The 26982-nt window shown below is 43.6% G+C and overlaps 1 protein-coding gene across 4 annotated transcripts; it reads right to left on the reverse strand.

Annotated features, from left to right (window-relative positions):
* Positions 1-4259: 4259 nt before the first annotated feature.
* On the reverse strand, positions 4260-26982 carry LOC122671507 (fe-S cluster assembly factor HCF101, chloroplastic). 4 transcript variants are annotated; one of them, XM_043868761.1, is made up of 16 exons: positions 26821-26982; positions 26597-26737; positions 25044-25186; positions 24905-24955; positions 24308-24463; positions 23592-23735; positions 23366-23508; positions 19523-19592; positions 19129-19239; positions 18969-19058; positions 18784-18837; positions 6623-6746; positions 6262-6404; positions 5410-5532; positions 4549-4617; positions 4260-4450 (listed from the first exon to the last, which is right to left on the reverse strand). In XM_043868761.1, the coding sequence occupies exons 1-16, from the start codon at positions 26888-26890 to the stop codon at positions 4445-4447; spliced, it is 1638 nt and encodes a 545-aa protein (XP_043724696.1). In that variant the 5' UTR covers positions 26891-26982; the 3' UTR covers positions 4260-4444. The 4 variants fall into 4 exon arrangements, with proteins under 4 accessions (XP_043724696.1, XP_043724697.1, XP_043724698.1 ...); XM_043868762.1 differs by having other exon boundaries at positions 19144-19239; positions 26821-26980; XM_043868763.1 differs by having other exon boundaries at positions 6262-6386; positions 26821-26979.

A 26982-nucleotide genomic window follows, 5' to 3' on the forward strand; every position in this document is an offset into this window, starting at 1 on the left:
TTAATCGAGTTTGGAAAACCTGGTCCCTTGAAGCATTCAAAATTTTCTATGGGATTTTTTTAAACCATATTACAATTTAGAAATTTAAATAGTTTTCAAATGGTCAAACAAGGAAACAAAATATGCCCAGGACCATGTGAAACTTGATTTGTTGTTTTATCATTTATTCTCTCTCTCTCTCTCTTCTCTCTCTCTCTCTCTCTCATGATATGTTTTTTTTTTTTTTTTTGTTTTGATGCTAGGCCCACCTTGCAGCCAGAGATAGGGACCCATGAGGGGCTAGCAAGGGGACACAAGATCACATTTAATACGAAAAGGATTCTGTCCAGCACCTAGCCTGGGCTGCATGTGCAGCAACAGACTTGGTGAGGCGTGAAAAGACCGCCTCACCCCTGCTCGGGCAAGGCGTTCAGGCAAGGGTGAGGCGGTCTTTTCACACCTCACTGTGTCCGGCACTGCACGTGCAACCCAGGCAAGGTGCTGGACAAGAGCCTAGTCCCATTTATTATACCTACCTAATAGTACTACTATATATCAAGAAGGGAGGGGGTAGGAGAACTCTCGACTTATACCACTTCCACTGGGTGGAGGCCGGCCATTGAGATAGAAATTCATCCCCATCTGATGAAATGTTGTCATGACTTTGGAAGTGCAAGTCCTGATGCCTAAAAGTTGTGATTTAGGTGAACTGCATTGTAGTGAAAAATGGTAATTCACTATTTGGATTTCAAAGGAACTATAATTCGTCTTAAAAGTCGGTTAACCTTTTGGGATTGTTGTGTGATTACACTTTCATCAAAAAAAGTTGCGTTGTGTGCGTTGGGTGTGTGGGTTTAATCCCACATCGGGTGTGTGTGGTGTGTGTTGTGTATATCCATCATTCCACGGTCCTAAAAGTCGATTAATTAATCTTTTGGGATTGGTGTGTGGTTTGTGTGATTACATTTTCATCAAAAAAGGAACTATAATTCATATATACTTCTATGACTCTATTATGTTGCTTCTATTCATCATTGCTGGATTTAGAGTATCTATCTTCAATTAACAATCTAGATTAATGATGATTCTCTTTTTTATGGTATATCATTCTTATTTGCTTTTCTTGTTTCCTACCAAAAATTACCAATGAGAAATGTTGGTTTAAAGTCTTTTCCACATCCAAACTTGAATCTGAGAAGTTGACTTCTAAAGTTCATAAGCGAAAACCCAATCAATCCTCCCCCAAACATGCACTTCATGGTGTTGTATGATGTAAAATTAATGATCTTTCATAGAAATACATAAAAGCATCCAAGTAACTATCATGCTAATTCCATAGCTGGAAAATCAGGTTTTTTTATTCTATTCACCCTTTTCAAAACCTAGTGACTTAGGCAAGTCATGTTTTTTTCTTAATTTTTAATGGAAAAGGTTCTCTGAGCCGTTGGCTAGCATCTTTGTTCTATTTCTTTCCTCTTCACATAAAATTACCTTACTGCCCTTCAATGTACGATACCATTTTGTTCCACCTCATTGAGTCAATCCTCTATACCACTTGCTCAGAGAACCCTCTCCCTTTTGTTAATATCTTCCTTTTGCTCCTTCTCTGAGTAAGGAGGGACTACTAGAGCTATGGTTGTTTCAAATGAGACAAAAAAGCAAAAATGGACTAATATTGAAGACAACAAACAAAAATCTAAGGTTTTATTTAATTGTAGATCGAACTTATGTTCTATAAATAGTATGGGTCGATGTTCTCTTAGTTGCAGTGCAAGCTGCGCTTAGACACATGGGGGCGATATTTTCGCCATTCAAGGGGCGGGGTGGTCATTTTGCCCACCTCCATGCGTCTGTGCGCAGCCTGCACGCTCGGCACGGAGTACATTTGGCCAAATAGTATATAGTCCAATAAAAAATAACTAGATTCAGTGAATTTCACATGACTCGGGCAAAAACACTAAGTCAATAAAAACTATACTTACTTGGACATGGTCTGATCATTTCTAACTTGGGCAACTCTTCATGACTCAAAACCTGATTTTTAAACTATGGTTAACTCCAAATATTTTTCCAAAAACTGAAAAAGCAAGGAAAAAACTAATAACGTAGCCCAATAACAGCAATGTTTGATGCAGAAAGAATAAGCTATCCATAGTCATATTCCTTTCCTCCTATAAACAATAAAAGTCAGAAAGAAAAGGAGGAAAAAGGAGGAAAATACCAAAAAATAAAACATAAAACCAGAAAGTTGAATTGGTACATGGCCTTTAATCATGTCATTAATTCTAACCAAAAATTCACCTAAGACTTCAGCCGCATTTATTGTCTGAAACTTCTTGACAATGTGGGATCAAAGTCAATAAAGATCCATAAAGAGTAGGGATGCCCAGCCCTATCCTCTGAACTCTCAACTAAATTTTCAAGTCATGGTGGGTAGTGGGGAATCCGGCTCTTCTGCAGGGAGCCCAGTGCTCAGGGAGTACCTAGGGGGCATCCAACGGTGCTAGACGAATCGGGATGCACGTTAGATACACATTCTCGCATGCCCAGCAGCATAATGCTGTTGGATGCCTCCCTGGGAGCTGGGTCTATAGAGAGGAGCTCAAATAGGGATGTAAACGGATATTCAAAAATCCGTATTCGATCCACGTTGTATTCGTTTAGGAGAATCCGAATTTGTCTAAAACTAATCGGATATGAATATGATAATCCCCCTATTCGATCGATTATTATCCGATTCGTTTAGCAATCTAACGGTAATAAAATATCTGAAATAGATCTTTGTGTTCGTCTATCCTTTTAAGTTACTTTATTGAATTTTGTTATCTTATTTTTATAAATTTATATAATGTGATTTTTTTCTAGATTTGCTATTGGGTCATATATATTGTTTTATGCAATGTGATACATGGAATCACATATCTATTAAAATAAATACAAGATAAAATCAAAAGTAAAAAATGTTAGAAAATCAAAGACTAAGAAGATCGAGTAGAAGAAAGGGTAGTTGCTGAACTCTCAAGTCTCAACCCTAACCCTCATCATAAAAACGGTAAAGATGTCAACGGATAGTCGAAAATTCATATTTGATCCGTGTTCATATCAATTTAGGAGAATCTGTATTCAAAAAATCACTATCCGAAAATTATCTGAATCCATCCGAAAATCAATAAGATATTATGCGAATCCGTCCGAATACAATTGGATACAAATATGATAATGCCACTATCCGATCGAATTCAATCCCTTCACATCCCTAAGCTCAATCGGGGTAGTGGGTGTGTGTCTCCCTCTCTCTAACACACAAAATCAAACACGTGATGTTTCTGGTTTGCTTTCATGGTCTGGGCCACCTGAAGTTGTTATATGTCGTTACCACAAAGGGAGAAACACTCCCAAGAAAAGAAAGACGAAAAAGGAAAGTTGTGGTGGGCCAGTGATTGACTTGGACTTGACAACCACCCGATGTAATAGGTGTCCAGACTCTAGATTCAAGTGCATGTTAATTAAGGTTTGTCCACAAATATTGAACAAAATTCCCTTAATAAGTAGCTAGTTTTACTATTTGGAGAATTGATTTGATAATTTGACCGTTGGATCACTACAGTAAAATCTGAATTACCATATAGTTTTGGTAATTCTGGCATGAATAATCCCAAGAGTCCATGGAAATGATACAGATAGCAGAGTGGAGGGAGCCCTCTACCGACAAACTAGCTCTACCTTGTGATCCCTCTCCTCTTGGACAGCTTGTTTGCTATTCATTTCATGACTTTTAACAGGATCCCCCTTAGCAATCTCAGCTCTCTTGAGGCTTGAAGATACTTATGGTTGTAGTATTCCTATTTATTTTGTAAAATCTTCTTTGTTCAGTTTTTGGATAATTTCAGGTTGAGCCATTGGGCCTGACCAAAGACTAACTGGTTTTGATGGTTGGCTCACAGTTCAAACGGTTTACAACTGGATTATCTGGTTCAAGTTGACAAATATGAATTAATAATTGTCTAACATTGCTGAATCAAGGGGTAAAGTGGTTCCATCATCTGGGTCATTTCGGTTGATGCAGCCGATCGGGTTTAAAGGGATTGAATTGGGTTTCAGGTAGGGAAGGATGGGTTGAAGGTTCAATGTTTTGGTGTACAGGTAATATTCCAACTGGTTCAATTGTTCTGGTCTTCTGAAGCACATCTGATCTCTCTCTCTCTCTCTCTCTCTAAAAGAAAGAGTACTCTGATAAATGAAGAATTAACATTGCGCCATGAACCTATTTATTAAGCAAATAAGATTGCATGCTTACATATAACTATCTATAATGTACATAGATATTTGCATCCGCCAAAGAAATCAATAAGAATGAAGATCACACTTATAGAACTCCATTCAGTATCCAGATTATTCTTTTTGTTTCTCTTCAATCTTCATATAACTATAAGACGATATCTCTTCCAATTTCCATCAGCACCTATCATGCCTGGGACATAGCAAGACAGAAAACAGACTATGAGAGACTTAACATTAGGGGTGGGGGTGGATCCACACCTATCATGCCATCAATAACAGAAGTTTCACCTGCACAGGAGTCGGTTCTGGAACATCAACTAATCGCTCTATGGTTTGCAATTGATCATAGGGGGCAATCTGCACAATGAACAAAAACAGAAATAAATACATGATTACATGTAGAAAATGTTATCTGTCAGTTTGTTAATGAGCAATTTGTTTCTCAATAGTGGACGGTATAAATGAGTGGCGATGAGAAAGTAACAACTATAGAGTTAGAAGTCATATTTGGCGAATTAAAGTAGCTTTGATAGATGACAAGATGAAGAGAATTTGACACATGGTTTGGACCAATGACTGCAGCAGGGAGGAGTTATATGTTTATGATGCAGTTGAGGGTCAAAATGACAATGAAGACTTCAGCATTGCTCAAGTTAGCGTATTCTGCTCGAAAGGTCTGGAATACTCTCTCTATTTCTAACAGAAAACGATCTAAAGAGCAAAGAGACAAAAAAGAATGAGTCAAATTATAAATATTATAACGATAAAAACACTTTTTAGAAGAAAGAATTAGCATGTCAATATGCAAATGCATTAGTGGTGACTTCACTGGGGAGATGGAACTAGATAAGTGGAATGGCAGGACAAAATTCCTGTAGCAAAACTCAAGTAGTTGTTGAGTGGTCTAGACTGCAGAGGTAATTTGGAACTGCACGAGAGATGTTTTTCATTTGGGCCAGCATACCAGGTTGACATTTGTTATGCATGCTCTGTCAGGGAGAAATATCAAAACAAAGATGAGGCCTAACAAATGGGAAGCTGAACAGATGCATGACTGCTTACTGTCCAATTGCTATAATCTTGCATCTTATGTCCTCAAAACCTTATTAGATCAATATATACACACAAAAAAAAGGAGGTACAAATCACCTGACTAAATCCATCTGGCCATGTAATTGAAACAGCATAGTTTCCCATAGGCCGAATATCTTCAGGTTCTATGTCTTCAGGGACATCTGCATATTGCAATTTCTGCTCCCCGGACCACTCATCCTGTCTCAACAAAAGAGCCAAAGTAACCATCAGAGGAGCAAGTTGGAAACAGAATGGATAGAATGTTTTAAGAGTATGAAGACAATGGTCAAAAGTGCATACAAACTCCTCTTCTGTTTCCTTGAAGTCATCACGATACAAAATTTACAGTATAATACAATGAGCTTTCATGCAATATATCCTAATCAGTATTTACTGAGGTAACCCTTCCAATCCACACAGTTGACTTCTACCTCTAGGTATTGTGTAGTGGAAAACATTCCACTAGGTCCAGCTGCTCAGCTTCAAATTGTAAGATACATAAAACTAAGATATCAAAATATAGAAATAATGAAGCATTAACGATTTTGTATACACTAGAATCCTTGTAATAATGAATAATGAACATGGATTAGGATACAAACTGTACAGTATCTTGCACTCTGGATCATTAAAATAACAATGTATTCAGTTTCAAGAATAAAACCTAAGCTGAAAATCTCTTTTACATGTACAGACAAATCGTATTTGTTTTAAATTTTAGCAGCACTTATTTATCTATATGTTCACACTTGACAACAGAGTTCCACATTGCACTACACAGTGGTGCCACAATGTATTATAATGTTAATCTTTTGAGGAGTGATAAAAGCTCCCATATGAACATTTTCATTCTTAATCATGAAAGGATATTCAACGTAAAGTTACTAAGATAATATACATTCATATTTGAGGGTGAGATCCACGTACAACACTTTGGGCAGAGCGGTCATTCCGTCTAACAGTTGCAGGATGCAGAAGGAACTCTTCATCTGAATCTGGTACTTTAACCTTGATTGCTTTAATATATTTATCATATGTTACAGCTGTTGACACTGAAAAAAAAAAACAATTTATCACTAAAATGAAGCTAATATGAATAATTCATCGTCCATAAATGCTCCAGCTACTTGTGACCAAATAAAGTAAGAATTCAAATGTGCACTAGCAATATAAGTAATCATATGAACCAATATTGGAAGATACTTAAGAAGCAAGAGATGATCCAAATTCTTTTACACCCAAGAAAAATATAGGTTGCTCCCATCCAGATTTGAAGATGTTAGAAAACCTTGTTGGCGAATCTTTGCACACTGTTGGACAACACATACACCAAGGTCCTGGAATGTCTTGGCAACTTCCCCTAGAGGATCAGCAACTACTTCAGGAATTCCACTATCTCCAGAAGCAGACAGCTGAAAAGTGAGAGGGATACACCAAATTTAATATTCTGAACCAAGAAATCCTACAAGAATCACTTGCAGGATTGAGTTGATTCCACCATAATTTAAGTACAAAATGAGAGTGCTCTGAACTGGAGTGAAGTAAGGCCTCAGGGTATGTCAGTGATTCAGGATTAGGGAAATTGAAGGTACCCAATTCTTCAATTCATCTTAAGCACTAGAACCAGAGGTTTTTCCTGAACATGGTTTAAGTTTTAAATACAAACATCAAAGAGGATCACTTTTGAATCAGTTAATTATTTAACAATAATAGCTAAACTAAAGCCTCAACAAAATCGAAGTAGACCGACAAAAGGGAAAGTTAAACAGAGGAATATAGAGGGTATTTGTAAAATGATTTAGGTAACTTAGAGACATGATTCATAGGAATGACAGAAGGAGATGAAAGAAGTGGAAGAGCAACAATCAACTTGAAGAGACTTGTCCAAGACATTGGACCAGACCATAGTTGTCAAGGCAATCAGTCGACCCAAGGCATTGGAGGGTCACCTAGGTGACAAGGCATCCGCCTAGGCATCACTTAGGTGCCCTAGACATGCAATATATGACCATATGTAATATAAGAATGATCATTTATATAATTATGCTAATATGAAACATAGAAGCCAGATCACTGCAATATGATATAATTATGCTAATAATCACCTGATATGAAAAAACCAACATACAATAAACAAAATATAGGATATTATAAAAGCATTTTCATTAAAAAAAAAAAAAACAAAGTGTTGCGTCAGGAAATCGTCGGGCGGTCCTGCGAGTGCCGTCACCTGCAAGAGGACCAAGAAGTCACCAGAGAGAACCGGTGTGGTTCCGGCATAGGGCTCTCCGATGCCAAAGTCAGATCTCCTGGGCAAACAGATGAATATAGTGATTATTCAAGATAGGTTGAGGGTGTGAGATACCTCTTCTTTTATAGTGGTTTGTGGCAGAGTGGAGAGTCCCAGTTTGATGGCGAGTGTGCCGTTGAGTGGATAGAGGCCCTGGGTAGTAGGGCTCTATCCTGATTGGCCATCTCCCCGCGGGAGGGAGTGTCCTGGTGGTATCAAGATCCTTGGCGGATAGATACTCTCGTGTGGTGATAACGTCATTGGTGCTTGAATCCGTCTGGGTGACATGACTTCTAAGCGGTGGCCCAGAGTCTTGGTGGTGGCATAAGTCTGCATTGACATGATTGGGTCATAGACGAGCGGCCTCGGTGTCCGTGTACATCACGTCTGCGTCCATGATGCTACGCCTGGGTGTGAGACCACGCCTGGGTGAGAGGCCGCGCCTGGGTGAGGCAGCGCCTGGGTGCAGGCCACGCCTGGGTGTGAGACCACGCCTGGGTGAGAGGCCACGCCTGGGTGTGAGACCACGCCTGGGTGAGGCCACACCTGGGTGCAGGCCGCGCCCGGGTGGGACCCCCGGTTGGTTCTGGAGCGGGTCGCTTTGTGACACGTGGCAGCCGCTGACTGGTTTGGTGAATCTTGGATGTATCATTTGCCCCCAACTCTCTTGAGATAGGATGTCCAAGAGAGTAGATGCCTTTATATAGTGAGGGTTCCGCTGAGAATGAACTTCTTTTGTGGGACTTGCCTGTAAATCTGTTAGTGAGGTAGGAGAGGTTGGAGGTTCAAACCTCTCCTCCTACACTTTTCCTTCTTCTTTTTTGCTTTGTTTTTTGTAGATATATGTCCCTCTTCTTCACTTTCTCTTTTTTCATTTCTCATTTTTCCTCATCATTTCTCTTTCTTACTTTTTGCTTTTTTTATTTATTTCTCCTTTGCATTGCACTTTTGTCTTTTGCCCTCTTTTTGGTGCCCACCATGTGCTTGTCCTTGGGTCACCTAGACTAGTGTCAACTTTTTGGTTTTCCTTCCTTTGGTTTTGGGTCCCTGTGCATGCCTTGTGCTCACTTAGTGCCTTGCTTACTTGGAGGGCTTGAGTGGTGCTTGGCTTGAGTGCCTTGCATTTGGTAGTCTCTGTCACTTGATCGTGCCCGTGGTGTGGTCGCACCTAGGTGAGGCCGCGCCTGTGGGTGTGAGGCCGCACCTGGGGTAGCCGCGCTTGCGGGCATGAGGCCGCGCCTGCGGGTGTGGCCGCGCCTATGGGTGTGAGGCCGCGCACGTGGGTGCGATGGACCCTCATGCTTCTCCACTCTCCTCCTTCTTGTCTGTGATGGATCTGCTGTTTATACTTTGCCGGTGGTCTTCATTTCATTTTTCTTGTTAGCTTCTTGTCTTTGAGGGAGATCGCTTTCTCGAGTAAGTAGTCTATTCTTCTCTTGTCGTTCATGTCGTCTCCTAATGACCCTGGCCCTGCTTCGGTCGGGGTTGGATCTTCAGAGGAGCGTTCCCCAGGATCGCCTTCTTTTGTGTGTACTCCATCCTCTGTACCTTCCCCCAGTGCTAGTGATGGGGGTGTGGGACCTTCTAGTGTCTCTGGTCCTGGTAGGGATCGTAGGCCTTCTGGGGCGGCGTCCTCAGTCGCCGGTCCTGCTGATATGTTGGGTCATGTTGCTAGTATCTTGTCCCCTTCCGACTTGGTCTCCCTTCGTGAGGAGTTCCACATTCCTGCTGAGGTCATATTACGTATTCCCGGACCTGGTGAGTATGCCTTCTCTCAATGTGCAGACGAGATCTGTCTCTACCGTACCTTTTTCCTCCAGGGCCTTCGCCTTCCTATCCCTCGCTTTGTCGAGTTGGTGCTAGAGCGTTGGCACCTCGCCCCTGGGCAAGTATTGCCCAATTCTTGGAGGGTGATCCTGGGTTTCTATGTATTTTTTGCCTACATGGGGCGTGCCGCCACTGTTCCCCTGTTCTCCCACTTTTATCTACTGAAGAAGGGGAATCATGGATGTTATCAATTTGCTCGCCGCGTGCTCAAGGGGCCCTATGCCTCTTTGGAGCTTCTCACAGGGATCACTAGCAACGTGAAGTATTGGGTATTGGAGGGATCGCTTCTTTTTTGCCATGGTCCCCCGATGCCCACTACGGACTGTTAGGGAAGTCATTGACCTCAAGAGGGTCAACCGGGGGCTTGAGCTAAGTGATTTTGAGGGTGACTCCCTCAAGCAGTGCCTGGGTCGCGATCCATTCCACGTCCAGGAGTTGGACTGGGAGGCCTTCCTGTCCCTTTGGAAGCTGAGTCCTGGTAAGAGCACTGTCTTTTGTACTTGATTGGCATGCTTGTATTTTAATATGTATGTCATCTGACTGGTTGGGCGGTCTTGGCTTGATGTTGTCACACAGTGGATACGCGTCCGGATTTCAGTTTGCTCCATGGTAATCTGTGGAAGAAGGCCGCTTCTCAGGGTGGTTCATCTGCTGGAGTAACAGATGTTGGTGGTTCTTCCGCGCCTGTGGCTGTTGGGGCGAAGCGGAAGGGTGGTCCAGGACATGCACATGTGACGAGCTCTGGTGTGCGTGTCCTCCTTCCCCGTACTTCTCCTGATGATGATGGTGTTTTGGGCTCTGTGCCTCCGCCTCCTACTGTCGCCCCCTCCGGGTCTTCTGCATTGCCCCTCTCCAAGGGGAAAGGGGTGAGTTCCTCCGGTGGTACTGCCATTGATCTTCCCGCTACGGATGAGTCCCTGGTGATCACCTTGGGCGTGCCGGAGGGTTCGACCTTGGCTGGGTCCGGCGTGTCACGGGAATGGGTGGACAAGGGGAGGCTTCCTACCGCGAGAGTAGCCTTACAGAGGCTTAGTGACGCATGTCTGGCCCAGACTCTCTACCATGATATGGCTTCAGTGAGTTATTCCTTTTGGTTTCGTCACGTTCGCTGCTCCTCTTATACTTAGAGTGTTTACCGCTTGTCATGCTGATTGTAGGTCCATCACCATCTTGCTGAGGCAAATACAGCGCACCCTGCGTGATGTGGAGAGGGAGCTCCAGGGACATATCAATGCCCGTGAGAGGGCGTCGGAGGAGCTCGCAGTGGCGTCCAGGAAGCTCCTGGAGGCGTCTGAGGAGCTTCGAGTGACCTCTGCCGGTGCAGCTGAGAGTTTGGCCAGGGTTCTTGCCTTGGAGGAGGAGCTTCATGCGTTGAGGGGGAGTCATGAGGCGGAGCTAGCATCTGCAGGCGAGCGAGCTGTGGCTGAGTTCCAGGCGTCTCCGGCGTTCTCGACGTTGTATCAGGCGTAGCTTCAACCGGCGTATGAGGGAGGGATCCGGGACTTAGCCGCTTGCGTCCTGGAGGTAACCCCCGGTTATGACTTCTCCGTCCTGGGTTCTCTGAGTTTGCTGCGGCGCTTCCTGGTGTTGCGGTGGTGGCGAGCGTCCCAGTGCTAGAGGTGGAGACTGCCCTGCCTGAGGGGGGTGCTGCTGTGTGCCTTCTCGAGGTGGACCTGATGTCTCCTGCCGGGTAGGAGGTGACCCACCCCTCTGTGGTCCCTTGACCCTATGGCCGTATCGAACTTATAGACGTCTTGAACCTTTTCTTTTTGAACTTGAGCTGTAACTATTATGACTTCTCTATGTGATCGCTGTTGCTTTTCTTTGATTACACTGTCTCTTGGTGGTTGATTGCACATTGGTGCCCTATGAACCTTGACAGTCATGGGACTTTGGTAGTGGCGTTGCGCCTTAGTGGTCATCGGACCTTGGTGGTATTGCACCTTGGTGGTCGTCGGACCTTGGTGGCCTTGCGCCTGGGTGGTCATCAAACCTTGGTGGCATTGCGCCTTACTGGTCATCGGACCTTGATGGCATTGCGCCTTGGTGGTCATCGGACCATGGTGGCATTGAACCTTGGTGGTCATCGGACCTTGGTGGCATTGCGCCTTGGTGGTCATCGGACCTTGTCCCCCAGAGTCTTAGCGGTAGGTCCTTGGGCGTATCTGCTTGGAGACTATGTAAGGCCCTTCCCAGTTGGGCGACGGCTTCCACCGCTTCGTGGGTCGTGATGCACTTGCCCTCCTTAGGACTAGATCTCCCTGGTAGAATAGCCTTTCCTTAACCCTGGCGTTATAGTACCTGGTAGTACATTGTTGGTAGGCGACGTTCCTTAGGAGTGCTCTCTCACGGACCTCATCTATAAAGTCTAGGTTCGCCCGTAGTCCGTCGATATAGGTACGTTCGTTGAAGTGCAGAACCCTATGGGACATGGCACAGACCTCTACTAGTGCTAATGCTTCAGTGCCATATGCTAGGCGGAATGGGCTCTCTCCTATGGGTGTCCGTACTGTAGTTCGGTACGCCCACAGATCGCTTGGTAGCTCTTCGACCCATTTTCCTTTGGCTCCCTCTAGCCTTTTCTTGACTCCTTCCAGCAGTGTTCTGTTGGTGACCTCCACCTGACCATTGGCCTGTGGGTATGCTACCGATACAGACCGATAGTCGATGTTGTAGCATTGACAGAATGCTTGGAATTTGGGGTTGTTGAATTGTTTGCCGTTGTCTGAGATTAGGATCTGTGGTACTCCAAACCTGTAGATGATGTCGTCACGGACGAACTTCTCCATCTCTGGCTCTATTATCTTGGCCAAGGGTTTAGCTTCGACCCACTTGGTGAAGTAATCAATCGCGACGACTAGGTACTTTCTGTTTCCCGGTACTGCGGTGAAGTTTCCTAAGATGTCCATCCCCCACATGGCAAAGGGTATGGGGTTGAGGATTGATGTCAGCTTGGTGGCGGGTCGATGGGGTACTGGGGCAAACAACTGCCATTGCTCACATTTCTTGGCATATTGCATGGCCTCCTCTTGCATTGGTGGCCAGTACAGTCCCTGGCGGAGGATTTTGTAGGCTAGGGCTCGTCCCCCCATGTGGCTTCCACATATCCCCTCATGGACTTCTGCTAGGGCGTACTCTGCCCCCTTAGGTCCTAGTGTCAGGAGTAGTGGTCTTTGTTGCCCCCGCACACGATGCCCGTGCCAGGGACGGTGTACTTTGCAGCTCTCATCCTGATCTTCCTTGCCTCGGTCTTGTCTTCTGGTAAGACGTCGTTCAGGAGGTAGTTGAGTATGGGTTCCATCCAACTAGGTCCCTCCTCGATTTCATTAACCTGCTTTTCCTTATATGTTTGTTCATGTAGGATCTCAACATAGACTGCACTAGCCAAATTTCGAAGTTCAACATTGGCTAGTCTGGATAAGGCGTCGGCGGCGGCGTTCTCATCCCTGGGAACTCGAACCATCTCGAACTTTACGAAACTCTCGATCAATGCTTGAGCACGTGCTAGAATGATGCCATCCTATCATCTTTCGCCTCGTACTCTCCATTTACCTGGTTCACCATAAGCTGGGAGTCACTCCGGGTGGATAGGTGTGTGACTTGGATGGCCTTGGCCACCCGGAGTCCAGCTAGTAATGCTTCGTATTCTGCTTCATTGTTGGATGCCTGGAAGGTGAATCGGAGAGCATATTGGATCCGGAATCCTTCGGGGCTGGTTAATATGAAGCCAGCGCCGCTTCCTGCTGCGTTACTCGACCCGTCCACGAATATGTCCCACGTTCCGCGATCCTTCTCCTCGGGTTCCCCTATCTCTTGCCCGATCTCAGATAGGGTACATTCTGCAATGAAATCTGCCAGGGCTTGACCTTTGATGGCTGTCCTTGGTTTGAACCTGATGTCATGCTCACTTAACTCCACTGCCCATGCTATCAATTGTCCGGAGACGTCTGGCTTGTGGAGTACCTTCTTCAGAGGTAGGTCGGTGAGGACTGTGATGGTATAGGCTTGGAAGTATGGTCGTAGCTTCTTAGCCGCGATTACCAATGCATAGGCTACCTTCTCGATCCTGGTGTACCTGGTCTCTGCATCGATCAGAACATGACTGACATAGTAGATGGGCCTCTGGACTTTGTCCTCTTCCTTCAGCAGTACTGCGCTGACCGTGACAGGGGTGGTGGCCAGGTAGAGCTGCAATTCTTCGTTAGGTTCTGGTCGCCCAAGCAGTAGTGGGCTCTCTAGGTACTCCTTTAATTCTTCGAACGCCTTCTGCACTCTTCTGTCCATGTGAAGTCTTTAGGGCTTCGGAGGTTCTTCAATGTTTTGAAGAATGGTAGGCACTTGTCACTTGCCCGTGACACGAACCTTGAAAGGGCGACGACCCTTCCATTCAACCTCTGCACTTCCGTGACCGGTTGAGGAGGTGCCATCTCTTGGATGGCCTTAATCTTGGATGGGTTGGCTTCTATTCCACGTACTGAGACCATGACCTCCAGGAATTTTCCTGACGTTACACCGAAGGCGCACTTTGCAGGGTTTAGCTTCATCTGGTTCCTCCTCAGTACTGTGAATGCTTCCTCTAAGTCGGTCAGGTGTTAGTTGGCGTGGATGCTTTTCATGAGCATGTCATCCACATATACCTCCATGTTGCGCCCGATCTGTTCCTCGAACACCTTGTTGACCATCCTCTGATAGGTGGCCCCTGCATTCTTCAACCCGAATGGCATGACATGGTAACAGTAATTCTCCTTGTCTGTCCGGAATGCGGTGTAGGACTCATCACCCTCATGCATGAGGATTTGGTTGTACCCGGAGTAGGCATCCATAAAACTCAGCATCTCATGGCCGGCGGTGGCGTCGATCAGTAGGTCGATCCTGGGCAGTGGGTACTCATCTTTTGGGCATGCCTTGTTTAGGTCGGTGTAGTCGACACACATCCTCCACTTCCCATTGGGTTTTGGTACCATGACCACGTTTGCGAGCCAGGTTGGGAACTTCTCCTTTCTGATGAACCCTGACTGGCTTAACTTCTTGACCTCTTCCTTGATTGCTGCTTGCCGATCGAGGGCAAAGTTACGCCGCTTCTGTTGGATGGGCTTCCTGGTTGGGTCGACATGTAGTTGGTGCTCTGCTATGGAACGTGGTATTCCAGGCATGTCAGAGGTCGACCATGCAAAGACATCCATGTTCGCTTGGAGGAGGTATCCAAGTCCTTCTTTCTGTTCCTTGCTTAGTAGCGAGCCAACCTGTACGACCTCGGAGGGGTCGCCCCTGTTGAGGGGCCATGGGATGAGGTGTTCCACTGGTCTTCCTCTTCTCTCTGTCAGTTCATCTCTCTGGTCACTGACCATGTTCTCTAGGCAGAGTGCCATTCCGCGGGTGTTACCATTATTCTTCTTCATGAAGGTGGCGTAGCACTCCCTTGCTTTCTTCTGATCTCCTCGGACTTCGCCTACCCCATTTTCGGTAGGGAACTTCATCTTCAGGTGAAGTGGCGATATGACTCCTCTAAGGGCTATCAGAGATGGCTGCCTTAGGAGGCCGTTGAAGGACACCACGGACTTGACAACCATGAAGTTTACCATGATAGTCACTTGTCGAGGGTGTACCCCGAAGGTGACGGGTAGTTCTATGGTACCTCTAATAGAGGCGGTGGCACCTGAGAATCTATGGAGGTAAGTGGGCTCTGGTTTGAGCTGATCGTCCCCGAAACCGAACTGTCGATAGGCGTCCAAGGAGAGTACGTCTACAGATGCCCCTGTGTCTATCAATACCCTGTGTACAGGTCGGTTGGCTACCTCCTCCTGTACTACCAGGGCATCCTCATGTGGGAAGCTTAGTCCTTCCAGGTCTTCATCCGAGAAGGAGATCATCGTCTCGGTCTTGGCTATCTTGCTTGGCTTCTCTGCCACTCCCACGAACCTGGCATGGGCTTTAGCCTTTCTGGTGGACTCTTGCCCCGGTCCTCCAAGTATGGTGAGGATAGGAGGTCCCTTGGTGCCACTAGGTTCTGTTGCATCTCTCCGCTCTTCTGGGCGGTCTCTCTCTTGATCTGTTCTTCTTTCTTCCCTTCTCGGTTCTACTTTGTCTCCATCACGACCTCTGTCTCCTTGGCCTGAGTGGTTGTCACGTCTCCCCTTCACATATTTGTTCAAGCTTCCTGCTCTTACAAGTTGTTCTATCTCTTTCTTCAATTGATAGCACTCCTCTGTGTCATGTCCATTCTCTTTGTGGAAGAGACAGTACTTGTTAGGGTTTCGTTCTCTGGTCCTGCTAGCATAGGTCGTGGCCAACGGAGTAAGTCACGGCCTTGGATCTGCATGAGGATCTGGGACCTGGTGGTATTCAGTGGGGTGAACTCAGGGTTGCTTGCCCTCTTACTTCTCTCTGGGAGACAGTCAGTCCTCCCAGATGGGCGGTCGCCCTTCTCTTGTCGACGCTCTGTCCTCGACCTCTTACTTTCTTTGCGGTCATCAGGTGCTGACCTCTTGTTGTCCTGCGGCTTGGCCTCAATTATCTTCGTTCTAGCTTATAGTACCTCGGCCATATTTGCAAACTCGTTGTACCGCTCCAGGAGCTCTTTCATAGTCCTGGTCTCATGATGTGCCAGGTCCTTGATCAGGTCCAGGTCCCTGATACCTCCTGCGAAGGTTGCATGCTGGGTCTGGTCGTCCAAGTCTCGAACCTCCAGGGACTCCTTGGTGAACCTGCTAACATACTCCCTGAGAGATTCCCCAGGGTTCTGTACCACGTTCAGTAGGTTGACGGTGGTCTTCTTCTGCTTGACACTGCTCTGGAAGCGGGTGACGAACTGTTCGCATAGCTCCGCGAACGAGCCTATAGATCTCGGTCGTAGCCTAGAGAACCATGATGTGGCTGCTCCCTTGAGGGATGCAGGGAATGCCCGACAGGAGACCACATCCGACCCACCATACAGTGTCATCATGCCATTAAAGTAGTTGATGTGGTCATTAGGGTCCGTGGTACCACTGTAGAGTTTAAAGGTAGGCAGTCGGAACCTGAAAGGGAGCGTGGCTGACATGATCTCTATCGAGAATGGGCGTTGTCCAGGTATGGAATGTGTCTCGCCTTTGGTCTGCTTCTTCAACCCTTCCGGCTTCTCATCCAGGTCGCGGAGTCTTCGATCAAGCTCCTCATCCCGTGTCTGTCTCTCACGCCGGGCAGGACGTTCACTGCGACCTCGTTCATGCTCTCTCCTGAAGGTCCCCTCCCGCCTTGAGTGTTGGCGGGATGGTGAATGGTCACGCCGTGATGAACCCTGTCGCGAAGGTGAGGGGCTTTCCTCTCTGTAGGTTCGGCTTCGTCGTGGTATGTGACCTCCTTCAAGTCGTCCGTTGAACACAAACCTCTGGACCGATCTCTCCGGGCTATGCACCCTCGCCCTGGGTGTTGGTGTCCTCTCACGCTTTGACTGTGGCGGGAGGTCTCTTGTTCTCCTGAGTCGCTGGGAAGGCTCTCCCCGCTGCGGAGTGGGGGTTGCCCATCGCGCAAGTCTCTCTGATCCCACGCCCCTGGGAGATGATCTCCTACGGTTTGGCTCTTGTCGAGGTACGGACTCTGCCCTTGCTGACGGCGATATTCTGCGGCGGTGGGACGTCGCCCGCTGCCTCAGGTAGTCTCGAAAGAGTCGTTGTTCATCGAGGATTTGTCTGTGCAGGTGGTTGATCTGACCCGCAGTTGCTGGTGCATTGGGGTCAGGTATCACCTCCACCACCACATCGTCTGCCTCGTCATTGTTGGGCTCGTCGACCACAAACTGGTCATTAAAGGGGATCTCTTCCTCCAGAGGGACATAGTCCTGGTCATTGGCTCTGCGGCGAGAGCCCTCCGGGGGTAGTGATCCATTCCTCGCTACGTTGTTGGTGGAGGTAGTCTTCCTTCGTGCCATTGAATGAATGTGGAAGCGAGCTAGTAGATGTAATGGCTAGCGTCGTTCCCATAGACAGCGCCAATCTGTTGCGTCAGGAAATTGTCGGGCGGTCCTGCGAGTGCCGTCACCTGCAAGAGGACCAAGAAGTCACCAGAGAGAACCGGTGTGGTTTCGGCCTAGGGCTCTCCGATGCCAAAGTCAGATCTCCTGAGCAAACAGATGAATATAGTGATTATTCAGGATAGGTTGAGGGTGTGAGATACTTATAGTGGTCTGTGGCAGAGTGGAGAGTCCCAGTTTGATGGCGAGTGTGCCGTTGAGTAGATAGAGGCCCTGGGTAGTAGGGCTCTATCCTGATTGGCCATCTCCCCGCGGGAGGGAGTGTCCTGGTGGTATCAAGATCCTTGGCGGATAGATACTCGCGTGTGGTGATAGCGTCATTAGTGCTTGAATCCGTCTGGGTGACATGACTTCTAAGCTGTGGCCCAGAGTCCTGGTGGTGGCATAAGTCTGCAATGACACGATTGGATCATAGACGAGTGGCCTCGGTGTCCATGTACATCACGTCTGCGTCCATGATGCTGCGCCTGGGTGTGAGACCACGCCTGGGTGAGGCCGCGCCTGGGTGTAGGCCGCGCCTCGGTGAGGCCGCGCCTGGGTGTGAGACCACGCCTGGGTGAGGCCGCGCCCAGGCCGCGCCCGGGTGGGACCCCCGGTTGGTTCTCCTTGGTTCTGGAGCGGGTCGCTTTGTGACACGTGGCAGCCGCTGACTGGTTCGGTGAATCTTGGATGTATCACAAAGCAATAAACATAAATCAATGTAAACTCGTTAAGTGTCAACAAAAATCCAGGACGCTGCCTTGACAACTATGGACCAGACAAGATAAGAAAAGAAACTAGAAACTGACAGCTACCACCATAAGATAAAGAACATGGATCTGAGCAGGCTCATAACAGAATTTGAAGAGAATGAAAAGAGCATATGATTGGTAAACTATGCTACATCAATCTGTAGATTGACTGTTGATACATAATAACTAATCTCGAAACTTCTCTGCCTGCATATAAGTGCTCCAAAGGAATTTTAAGTCTTCCTTAACTAACAAATTGACCCATACAATAAGGGAAGTTCAAGAATATCCTATTAACAAAATATACTTTGGCCATAAAACATTGAATAATGTAGCAGGTAAGAATGACTAAGACAACAGTGATTTTATTATGAAGAAGAAATGGATTAACAGTTTAATCATTTGGTTTCTTCTTTTCAAATTATCATCATATTTTTCTCGTCTGTCTTAAATTCTTAACATTCATTTTCCGTTCACATCTGTCATCAAGAAGCTGCCATTCAACCAATCCTCAAATGGAATGAGATGTATTAGTTCTAAGCAATAGCAATTATTACATGCAGCAATGAGAGGAAGAAAAACTTAGCACGTACAGTTGGTCTGATAGGAAGATCAAACAGATGGGGGATTCCAAACTGTTGGACGACCTGCATAGATAATAATAAAAACATTAGCAAGACATCTTTGTATTGACTTTAGTCTATTTATCTAGAAGACATTCAGAGAGTGGCAACGAAATAGCTCTCCTAATTTAGACATTTTCAAATCAGTTGCATGCCTGAGAACCTGAACCTCTACCAAATGGGTAGTAGCGTTTCCCATCAGCATCGAAGTGGCACATATTCTCAACTACAGCAACGCATGGAACCTGGAAAACCTCGTGATATTGAGGAAAAACGGAGAAAATGGAATGGAAAGTCGGTGGCTCTTTATCATATCCATGAGTTGCACACCTTAAGCTTCGAAAACATGCGAACACCTTTTGCTACATCTATGAATGCTAGCTTCTGAGGGGTAGTAACAATAACAGCTGCAGTTAATGGGACTACCTGAAAGTTGAATTTACCAGGGTCAAAATGTGGGAAGCATCAAGAGGAAGAAACTTACGAAGGTACTACCAACATATTTACATAAGTAATCACATATGTTAATATGGGATTAAATTTTACATAATTGGATAAATATATTTGAAAGGACAAGTATGCGCAAGAACAATAGACAAAACATAAACCGATATGCTAAATCCAATAGGAAAAAAGTTTCCAAGCATTTAATTTTGATGTATGGGTATATTAGTTGCTTCAGAGAATACAAGGACAAAAAGCAACAAACCTGGCATAAAGTAAGTTGGATGTCACCAGTTCCAGGAGGCATATCAATGACAAGATAGTCTAGCTCTCCCCTGTATGATTAAAAGAACTAGAATCACAAAAACTGAGTATTAATGTGTCAACATCTAGACAATGAAACAAATCCTCAATCAGCTGGAGATTAATAAAATCTGCGATTTACATTGAACACTGGCATTGGCACGAATATACTAGTCTTTAAAAATGAGTGCATCATAAAGCAAATGAAATTTTGGTTCTCTCGACACCAAGTTACTTATTTTCCCCTTAAATATTATTATTGCAAGGGAAATCTCAAGAATGTACCTTTTGTAATGACACCAGCCAACAATTTTCAATCTACATCATTACACACCAGATGCCAATGAACCAACATGGTGCATAAATTGCATTCCAAGAATCCATCTAGTCCGTTAAGAGAATTTTTGAAATAATTGATGGAAATACTTGAATCATGAAACCATACCACATCAGCAATCAAAGATGAATCTCCCAGAACTTATAGGAAACTCTATTTTAGACCCTCTAAACATAGTGGAACCCTTAGATTTCAAAAAAAAAAAAAAAAAAAAACACACCCAAAATTGTAGTTTGACTTCAGACCCTAGGTTGGGAGTGTATACTATATAATTTCGGCTCCGTGAAATCATAGTCGGGCTGCGGTGTGTAATATATAAAAATTGAATGCCAAACAACAAGTATTTATCCTATTTTTTTGCAAAAAAAAAAAGTTTTTGGAAAAAGTGATATACCTCCAACTTTGAATCTTGCATAAATCTTCCAACAACACAGCAAATAGTCACTTCTACTACATTCCTCTGCTACACAAGTACTTGTTCCAACCTTGTACAATAGTGATTTGGCCAAAAACGCACAAAAAATGGGTTTTCCAAGCTTAACTAGCGAAACCTATCGAAATGGGTCGAAATTTTCGACCCATTTCATTTGAAACTATGTATTTATACTATAGCCAAAGTAACATTTCAGCTGAAATTTTGGCGAAACGAAACTTTGGACCGAAATATGACTGAAATCTTGAAATTCGGTTGAAATATGTATATCTTTAAGTATTGCATGTGGTTTTGTCTCGAACCTTTGCGAAACCGAAATATTTTGTGAAGTTTCGTGAAATTTCGGTAAAACTTGGAACCATGGTCTGCAATCAGACACATAGAAGCAATACAGAAAAAATAAAGTAAACTCATGTAAGAGAAAAGATGTTGACACAGGAAAGCATGTTGCCCAGGATCAGGTTGTTGAAGGCACTGGTATAGTTGGGCTGTACAGAGATCAGTAATTGTTATGAAGGGCAAGGTACTAAAACTCGGGTCTCGGTACCAACTCGGCTCTTGGAAAAACCGAGACGAGTCGAGATCTCGCCAAGTTGGTACATTTTTTTTTTTCCAACTCGAAGCCTCAACTTTGGGTCAACCCGAGATCCGAGATCTTGCCGAGATATGTCGAGTTTTGGCAAGTTAGGTAAGGTATTTAAGTGGTAGGTGGATTAAAAAAAGGGTCGAAACCGAGATCCGAGATCTCGCCGAGATATTGCACTTTTGAGACTCGCAGGCAGTCTCGTCTCGGCTTTTCCAAAAACCGAGAAACTTGGCGAGATCTCGATCTATGATGAAGGGTCACTAATAGAGAACCTGGCCACCTCAATGACTTGCACTCACCTAGTTATTAAGGTGTTTGTCTAGGCAAGTCATGCTTGAACCTTGGGCGGTGAGAACATCATACAAAACCAGACTTTTTAATTAGACTATGGTTTTCAGAACCCTCTTTCTGTAAGGGAAACCTCCAAGTCTTCATAAGAAACTATTCATCTTGCTCAACTACAGGTCAATTTTGAAACTAATTAAGCAATCGAAAATGCACACTGTTGGACATAGAAGGTTCCATTTACATATTATGAGTTTTGGATATTAAAACCATTGTATGATGTGCATTTGGGTGTCCTAATGTGTGGGCTAAATGTGCAAAGAGATAGATATTACCCAAGCTGCTGAAGAAGTACAATTGAAGAAAGAACAAGGCATGTTGATTGAAAGGAGAACTACAGAAGACGACCTCCAATGAAGAAGAAGACGGTCTTCTGTATGCTTGAAGAGTCAAAGAGCTGAATGCTACATCAAATTAAAGATTCCTTCAAGACTTGGCATTGGGATTTAAATATTATTGGAATATCTGTGTAATCCTAATGTACATGATCAACAAGATGTGAAAAGCCTAAAAATGGCATAAAAATGGACTTACATTGAAAAACTAAGAAACTAGGTGGTTTGACTTAGAAACAAGTCCTAAATCTGTTGTCCACGATCTTCTGTGAACAGGGATGGACTACCGAGCTTAATTGGTAGATCCAAGATACTCGAAGTCTGAATTCACAGACAACTGAACTTACATACTAAGTGTCCACGGACGACCATTGCGGTCTTCGGTGTGATCTTTCATGAATGTCTGAGAGTTTATGAGATCTTCCGTGTATGTTCGAGAGTGACCATCTCGAGTCCCTACAGCCACAGTCTTCCGTGATTGTAAGTGTTTAATGTTGCATGGACAAGAAGTTGGAAAGTCTTTGACTATTTATTAATGACCACTTGGATTCTAACCACTTGTGTAGAACTCTTAAACATATTCATTAATGTTGAGGAGCTCCAACAACTAGTTTTTCTTGGAAATCTTAAGTTGAATCTTGGAGACCAAAATGGATTAGTGGTTCCAACTGATTTCTAGTTTTAGTGGTTCTCCAACAGCTAATTTCTCTTGGGAATGAAAGATGAATTCAAAATGTTCAAAGAAGAAGTTTAACTTAACTCTAACAGCTAATTCATTTGCCTATAAAAAGATGGAGTCACTTGATGTCAAATCAATCAACATAATCTACAGCAAGCTACAAATTGCTCAAATCGTTCTATCATCTTGAGAAGAGCTGTGTACTTCATGGACAACATCATCCTGAGGAAGAGCTGCTGTGACTGTGCTCAAGTGTCATATCATCTTGAGAAAGGGCTGACATCTGTGCTACAATGTGTATAGTTCAAAAACTGAAACATCTTGTATTGATCAATAGTGAGCATAATTGGTTATAGTTATCAGGCTTGAAAGAAGAAGCCCTTTTAATGGCAAAGTAAGCCTGTGTGGCTTAAAGAGAAATCTTTGGTCTGTGAAACCTAAGTGAAAATCCTTGGCCAGGGTGGTCTGGGTACTTGGCCTGAAAAAATGGTTAAATTTGTAAGGGCTTGATTCTTGCCTGGGAAAAGAATCGGATAGTGGAGAAATCCTTGGTCCGTGATCAAGGTAGTGGACGTAGGACAGGTTGGTCCGAACCACTCTAAATCTTGTGTGCATTGTCTCTCTCCCTCTCTTGCAGCTACATCACTTCAAGTAGTCTACATCAAGAAAACTGGTAATATCCTTCATGGCACTACCCATGCTTGTTGCTTCTTTGTTTTCTGCTTTATGATATTGTGTGATGTTGTTAGATTAGTTTGGGTGTGCGTTTAACTAGTTATAATTTATTTTATTTGGTCACAACCCAATTAACCCCCTTCTGCGGTTGCATTCAATTGTACACACACAATTTGAATTTTTTTCAGTTCCTCTCTACATTGTTGTTTTCAAAGAAGAGGACAAGGAATCTATAAGTGAAACACCATTTTGATTTTTTAAATAAAAAATCCCCTATGGACTGAAAGACTATTAATACTATTAAAAATATCAATGTCATTATTTTTTTAGGTCCATGTAGAACTAACACATGCAAAGCTGAAAGTATGAATGAGAACTCAGTAGAAATTCCAAATTATGGTTTTGACAGTCGTACCACTCAGTAGTCGTCAGCAACTGGTTAATGACACCTGAAACCATTGGACCTCGCATTACTGCACGACCTTGCCCAGCAAATCCAAAAGATACCAACTTGACACCCAAGTATTCTGTTGGAATAATAGTTTTCTTCTCTGGGTTCTACAGGCAGTGTGTTAAGGGTCACTACTACGTTCTTCAATACACAATTTTTTTTTTCATTAGAATAGTGCATAAAATCTTACCATCAGCAGCAACCGATTTTCAGGGGACACCATTGTTGGTAGACTTGGCCCATAAACATCAGCATCAAAAATGCCAACTCGAGCACCCATACCAGCCAAAGTATAAGCAAGATTTATGGCTACAGTTGATTTTCCCACTCCTCCCTGCACATATTGAAATAAGAGAAGCTACAAAATTATGCTATATTTGATTTTAACCAGGTATGTAGAAAGGACTATATTGAAGATCTGATCGGAAGATGTCACAGACATGACTAGAGACTTGCGCAATCCATTCTTAGACATGAACATAATCTATCAAGACAGACCATTGCTCAGAAGCCCATAAGTGTTTTCATGACAGTCCTGCTGCATGGTTGGATCTTTGGGGTCATTTTCTGCTTAAGCTGGCAAAAATTAGGAGAAACCTGGGTCTAGGCCAGATAATTTGTGATGCCTTTCACATGTCCATGTCAAACCAAGTCTCCATCAATCTATTATTTATTATATCTCAATATTTCAAATTTGAAAAGACCAAGTCTAATTGTCTGACTGTCCAAACCCAAAATTGACCCAGGCTTACAGACCATAAGTTATTCTTGTTCGGAATCCGTACCCAGATTTTGGTTAACATATTCTTGACTGGACCTGGTTTTGAATTGTCTGAATATTGAACTGATAATGTAAAACAGCCCCATATCAGTCATATGCTTGCCAACAGGTTATGGAAACTCTACCTTGCAACTTGAAACTGCCACAATACTCGAAATAGTCTGTAGACCCATTGGAAGTTGATTCCCAAAAACAGGTCTAGCAGGCTGCGCTGACATTGTCACGTTAACTTTTGTAACCCAAGGAAGCATAGCAACCACCTCATTTGCCTGCTGCTCAAACTGCAAATACATTAAAGCTTGTTAGGACTTTTTCAAATGGCATCACTGACAAATGATTGCTGCTCAAACTGCAAATACATTAAAGATTGTTAGCACTTTTTTAATTTGGCATCACTGTCAAATGTTTTCTGCTCAAACTGTAAATACATTAAAGATTGTTAGCACTTTCTCAAATGGCATCACTGACAAATGATTGATGAAAAATTGATCCAAGTAATCAAGGTGTCAAGAGATTCTACTACAATTCTTTGGTGTCAACAATATATCTAGTCAAAGAGTACATTGTCACTCAAACAAATAAGAAAAAAAAAACCAGACTCAAGTACTTTGTCTTCCACAACTTTTGATGATGAGTAAACCTTCAGTAAAGCACAAAATTTCTACCATTTGAAACATATAGCAGATCTTGATAAAAATAAATGGTGGTTATATTTCATTTACCATGTCCTTGATTGGACATGCTGGCGTAGTAAGCTCCAACCGAAATGAAACCTGAAATATGCAACTTAAAATCTTTTAGCAAAGGTAGACTCTTATGCTTGCAAACGGCAGAAGATCAGCATGTAACTGTTTTTATTACCTCTCCTAAGTCTTCATCAATAAGTAAATCTTTCACAAACCCACATGAGACAATATCTGTCCCAAAGTCTGGATCAATGATCTGAGATAAGGCTTTCAAGACATCTTTCTCAGCAGCGCTCGTTGACATCGTGGAGCTGCCAGCTATAAGGGGAAAAGACAAACATCATTCAATAGAGATGTTGAATGAGCCAGGACAAAGAAACGAAAGAATGTCACACAAAATAACTAGAACACTAAATAACTGGCCTGGCAGAACAGAAATTTTGTAGGAAATAGCAGCAAGACCATAAGATGACATGACTCTGGGGCTCTAGGAGATGTACTTAGAACCTCTGTCAGGAGGAAATGGCAGGATACAACAGCTCACACTTTTGAAGGATCCAGGGAACCTATCTATCTAAGCACAAAGAAAATTTACAGAGGGCATTCATCATGATGAAAAAAATCTTCAGGCAACAGTGATGCAGAGACCAGAGAACATATTGCTGAAAGCAAAATGCTAAAAGCCTCCACAATAGAAATCCATGGAAATATAGGACAATCAGAATCGCAGAATGTGCTATATCCCTAACAAATAATACTCATCCATTTTGGAGTTTTATGGATCAATAAGTTATGTTCAGAGTGTTGCAGCTAAAAAATCATTCAATCAAGAATTAAAAATTTATCCCTCCATGGCTCTATCACCTAGGTTATGCCCCTAGATTTTCATTTTTCTTTCTTCAAAATCCAGAAGGCTCCGTTTGGTTGCAAGGGGAATTAAAGGGGAGGGAAGGGAAATTTTTCAAACCTAAAAAAGAAACTTTTGCAATCATTACCCCATGTGATTGTATAAACTACTTAAATTTCTTACCATATCTAGTAAAGATACATTTTACATGTAATATTTATTTTACATTTTAAACTAAAGGGAAATGGATGCAAAGTAAAAGGAAATTTAATAACCAAATATGGAATGATTTGGAGTTGGATATATTGTCACATGGTGTCACATGGTGTCACATGGGGTAATGATTAAAAAAGTTCCTTTTTTAAGTATGAAAATTTCACTTCCCTTCCCTTTAATTCCCCTTGCAACCAAACGGAGCCGAAGGGGTTTGTTATGATTTCATGGTCACAGAATGTTGAATATTCTCAAACATTTTCTTCACTGAAGTTAAATTTGGAGCAACCTATGCAACTTATCTTAGTTTTTAAATCAGATTTACATGATGCATTTTCTCAAGTGTGGAACTCTAATCCAACAGGTGCACGGTGTTTTGCGCATGTCTGCGAAAGGAATTGAATCACCCCATTCTTCTCATAAATTATGAAGAAAGATTACCACAATCAAACTCTCAGCAACAGAGTGAAACTCAATTAAACAAGTAACCAGAATATAAAGCCAACTTACTGATCAAATATTTTCGCTCATGGTGTGATAAAGTAGTTCCCTTTTATAAATACGGACTAAGCATCATTAAAACCAGTAGATTTAAGTGTAGACATTTAACTGAATTCTGAAAAAATCCCAAACTGGGTTCTGCTATAAAGTAGAAAGGAGTTACCGACCTTCCACAGGAGCAGCTCTAGTGGCTACTAGGCTCCAATTCGAGCGGTTTTGCGAAAGCCATGCAACTCCCTCATGTCTTTGAATTGCAACGCAAAAATTAACGTGGGAAGGATGAACAGATTTCTTTGGTGAAGTATGCCCTGCAGAAGAGATGATTGGCAAAATTAAAAATGGAAACAACAAATTCAGAAATTATAAGAATGGTAGCAAGGGAATCCGTTACCTTTATTTAGTACTGAGTCTGAGGTTGGAAAAGAGAGATTGGAAGAACACAGAGCCTGAAGAAGTTGCATTTGTAAGAGAGAGCGAGAGAACTGCACAGGCTACAGAGTACAGAGTGCAAGGGAGGAGAAGAGTTTTTTAAACCTCAAGCTTGAGAAATCCA

Source organism: Telopea speciosissima, chromosome 8 (genome assembly GCF_018873765.1).
Source record: "Telopea speciosissima isolate NSW1024214 ecotype Mountain lineage chromosome 8, Tspe_v1, whole genome shotgun sequence".
NCBI lineage: Eukaryota > Viridiplantae > Streptophyta > Magnoliopsida > Proteales > Proteaceae > Telopea > Telopea speciosissima.

Coding starts and splice junctions, on each gene's coding strand:
- LOC122671507 (XM_043868761.1), bottom strand. CDS start 26,890: ATGCAACTTCTTCAGGCTCTGTGTTCTTCCAATCTCTCTTTTCCAACC. Junction 26,738..26,820: donor AGACTCAGTACTAAATAAAG/GTAACGGATTCC, acceptor TCTCTTCTGCAG/GGCATACTTCACCAAAGAAA. Junction 18,838..18,968: donor GTAGAGGTTCAGGTTCTCAG/GCATGCAACTGA, acceptor TTATCTATGCAG/GTCGTCCAACAGTTTGGAAT.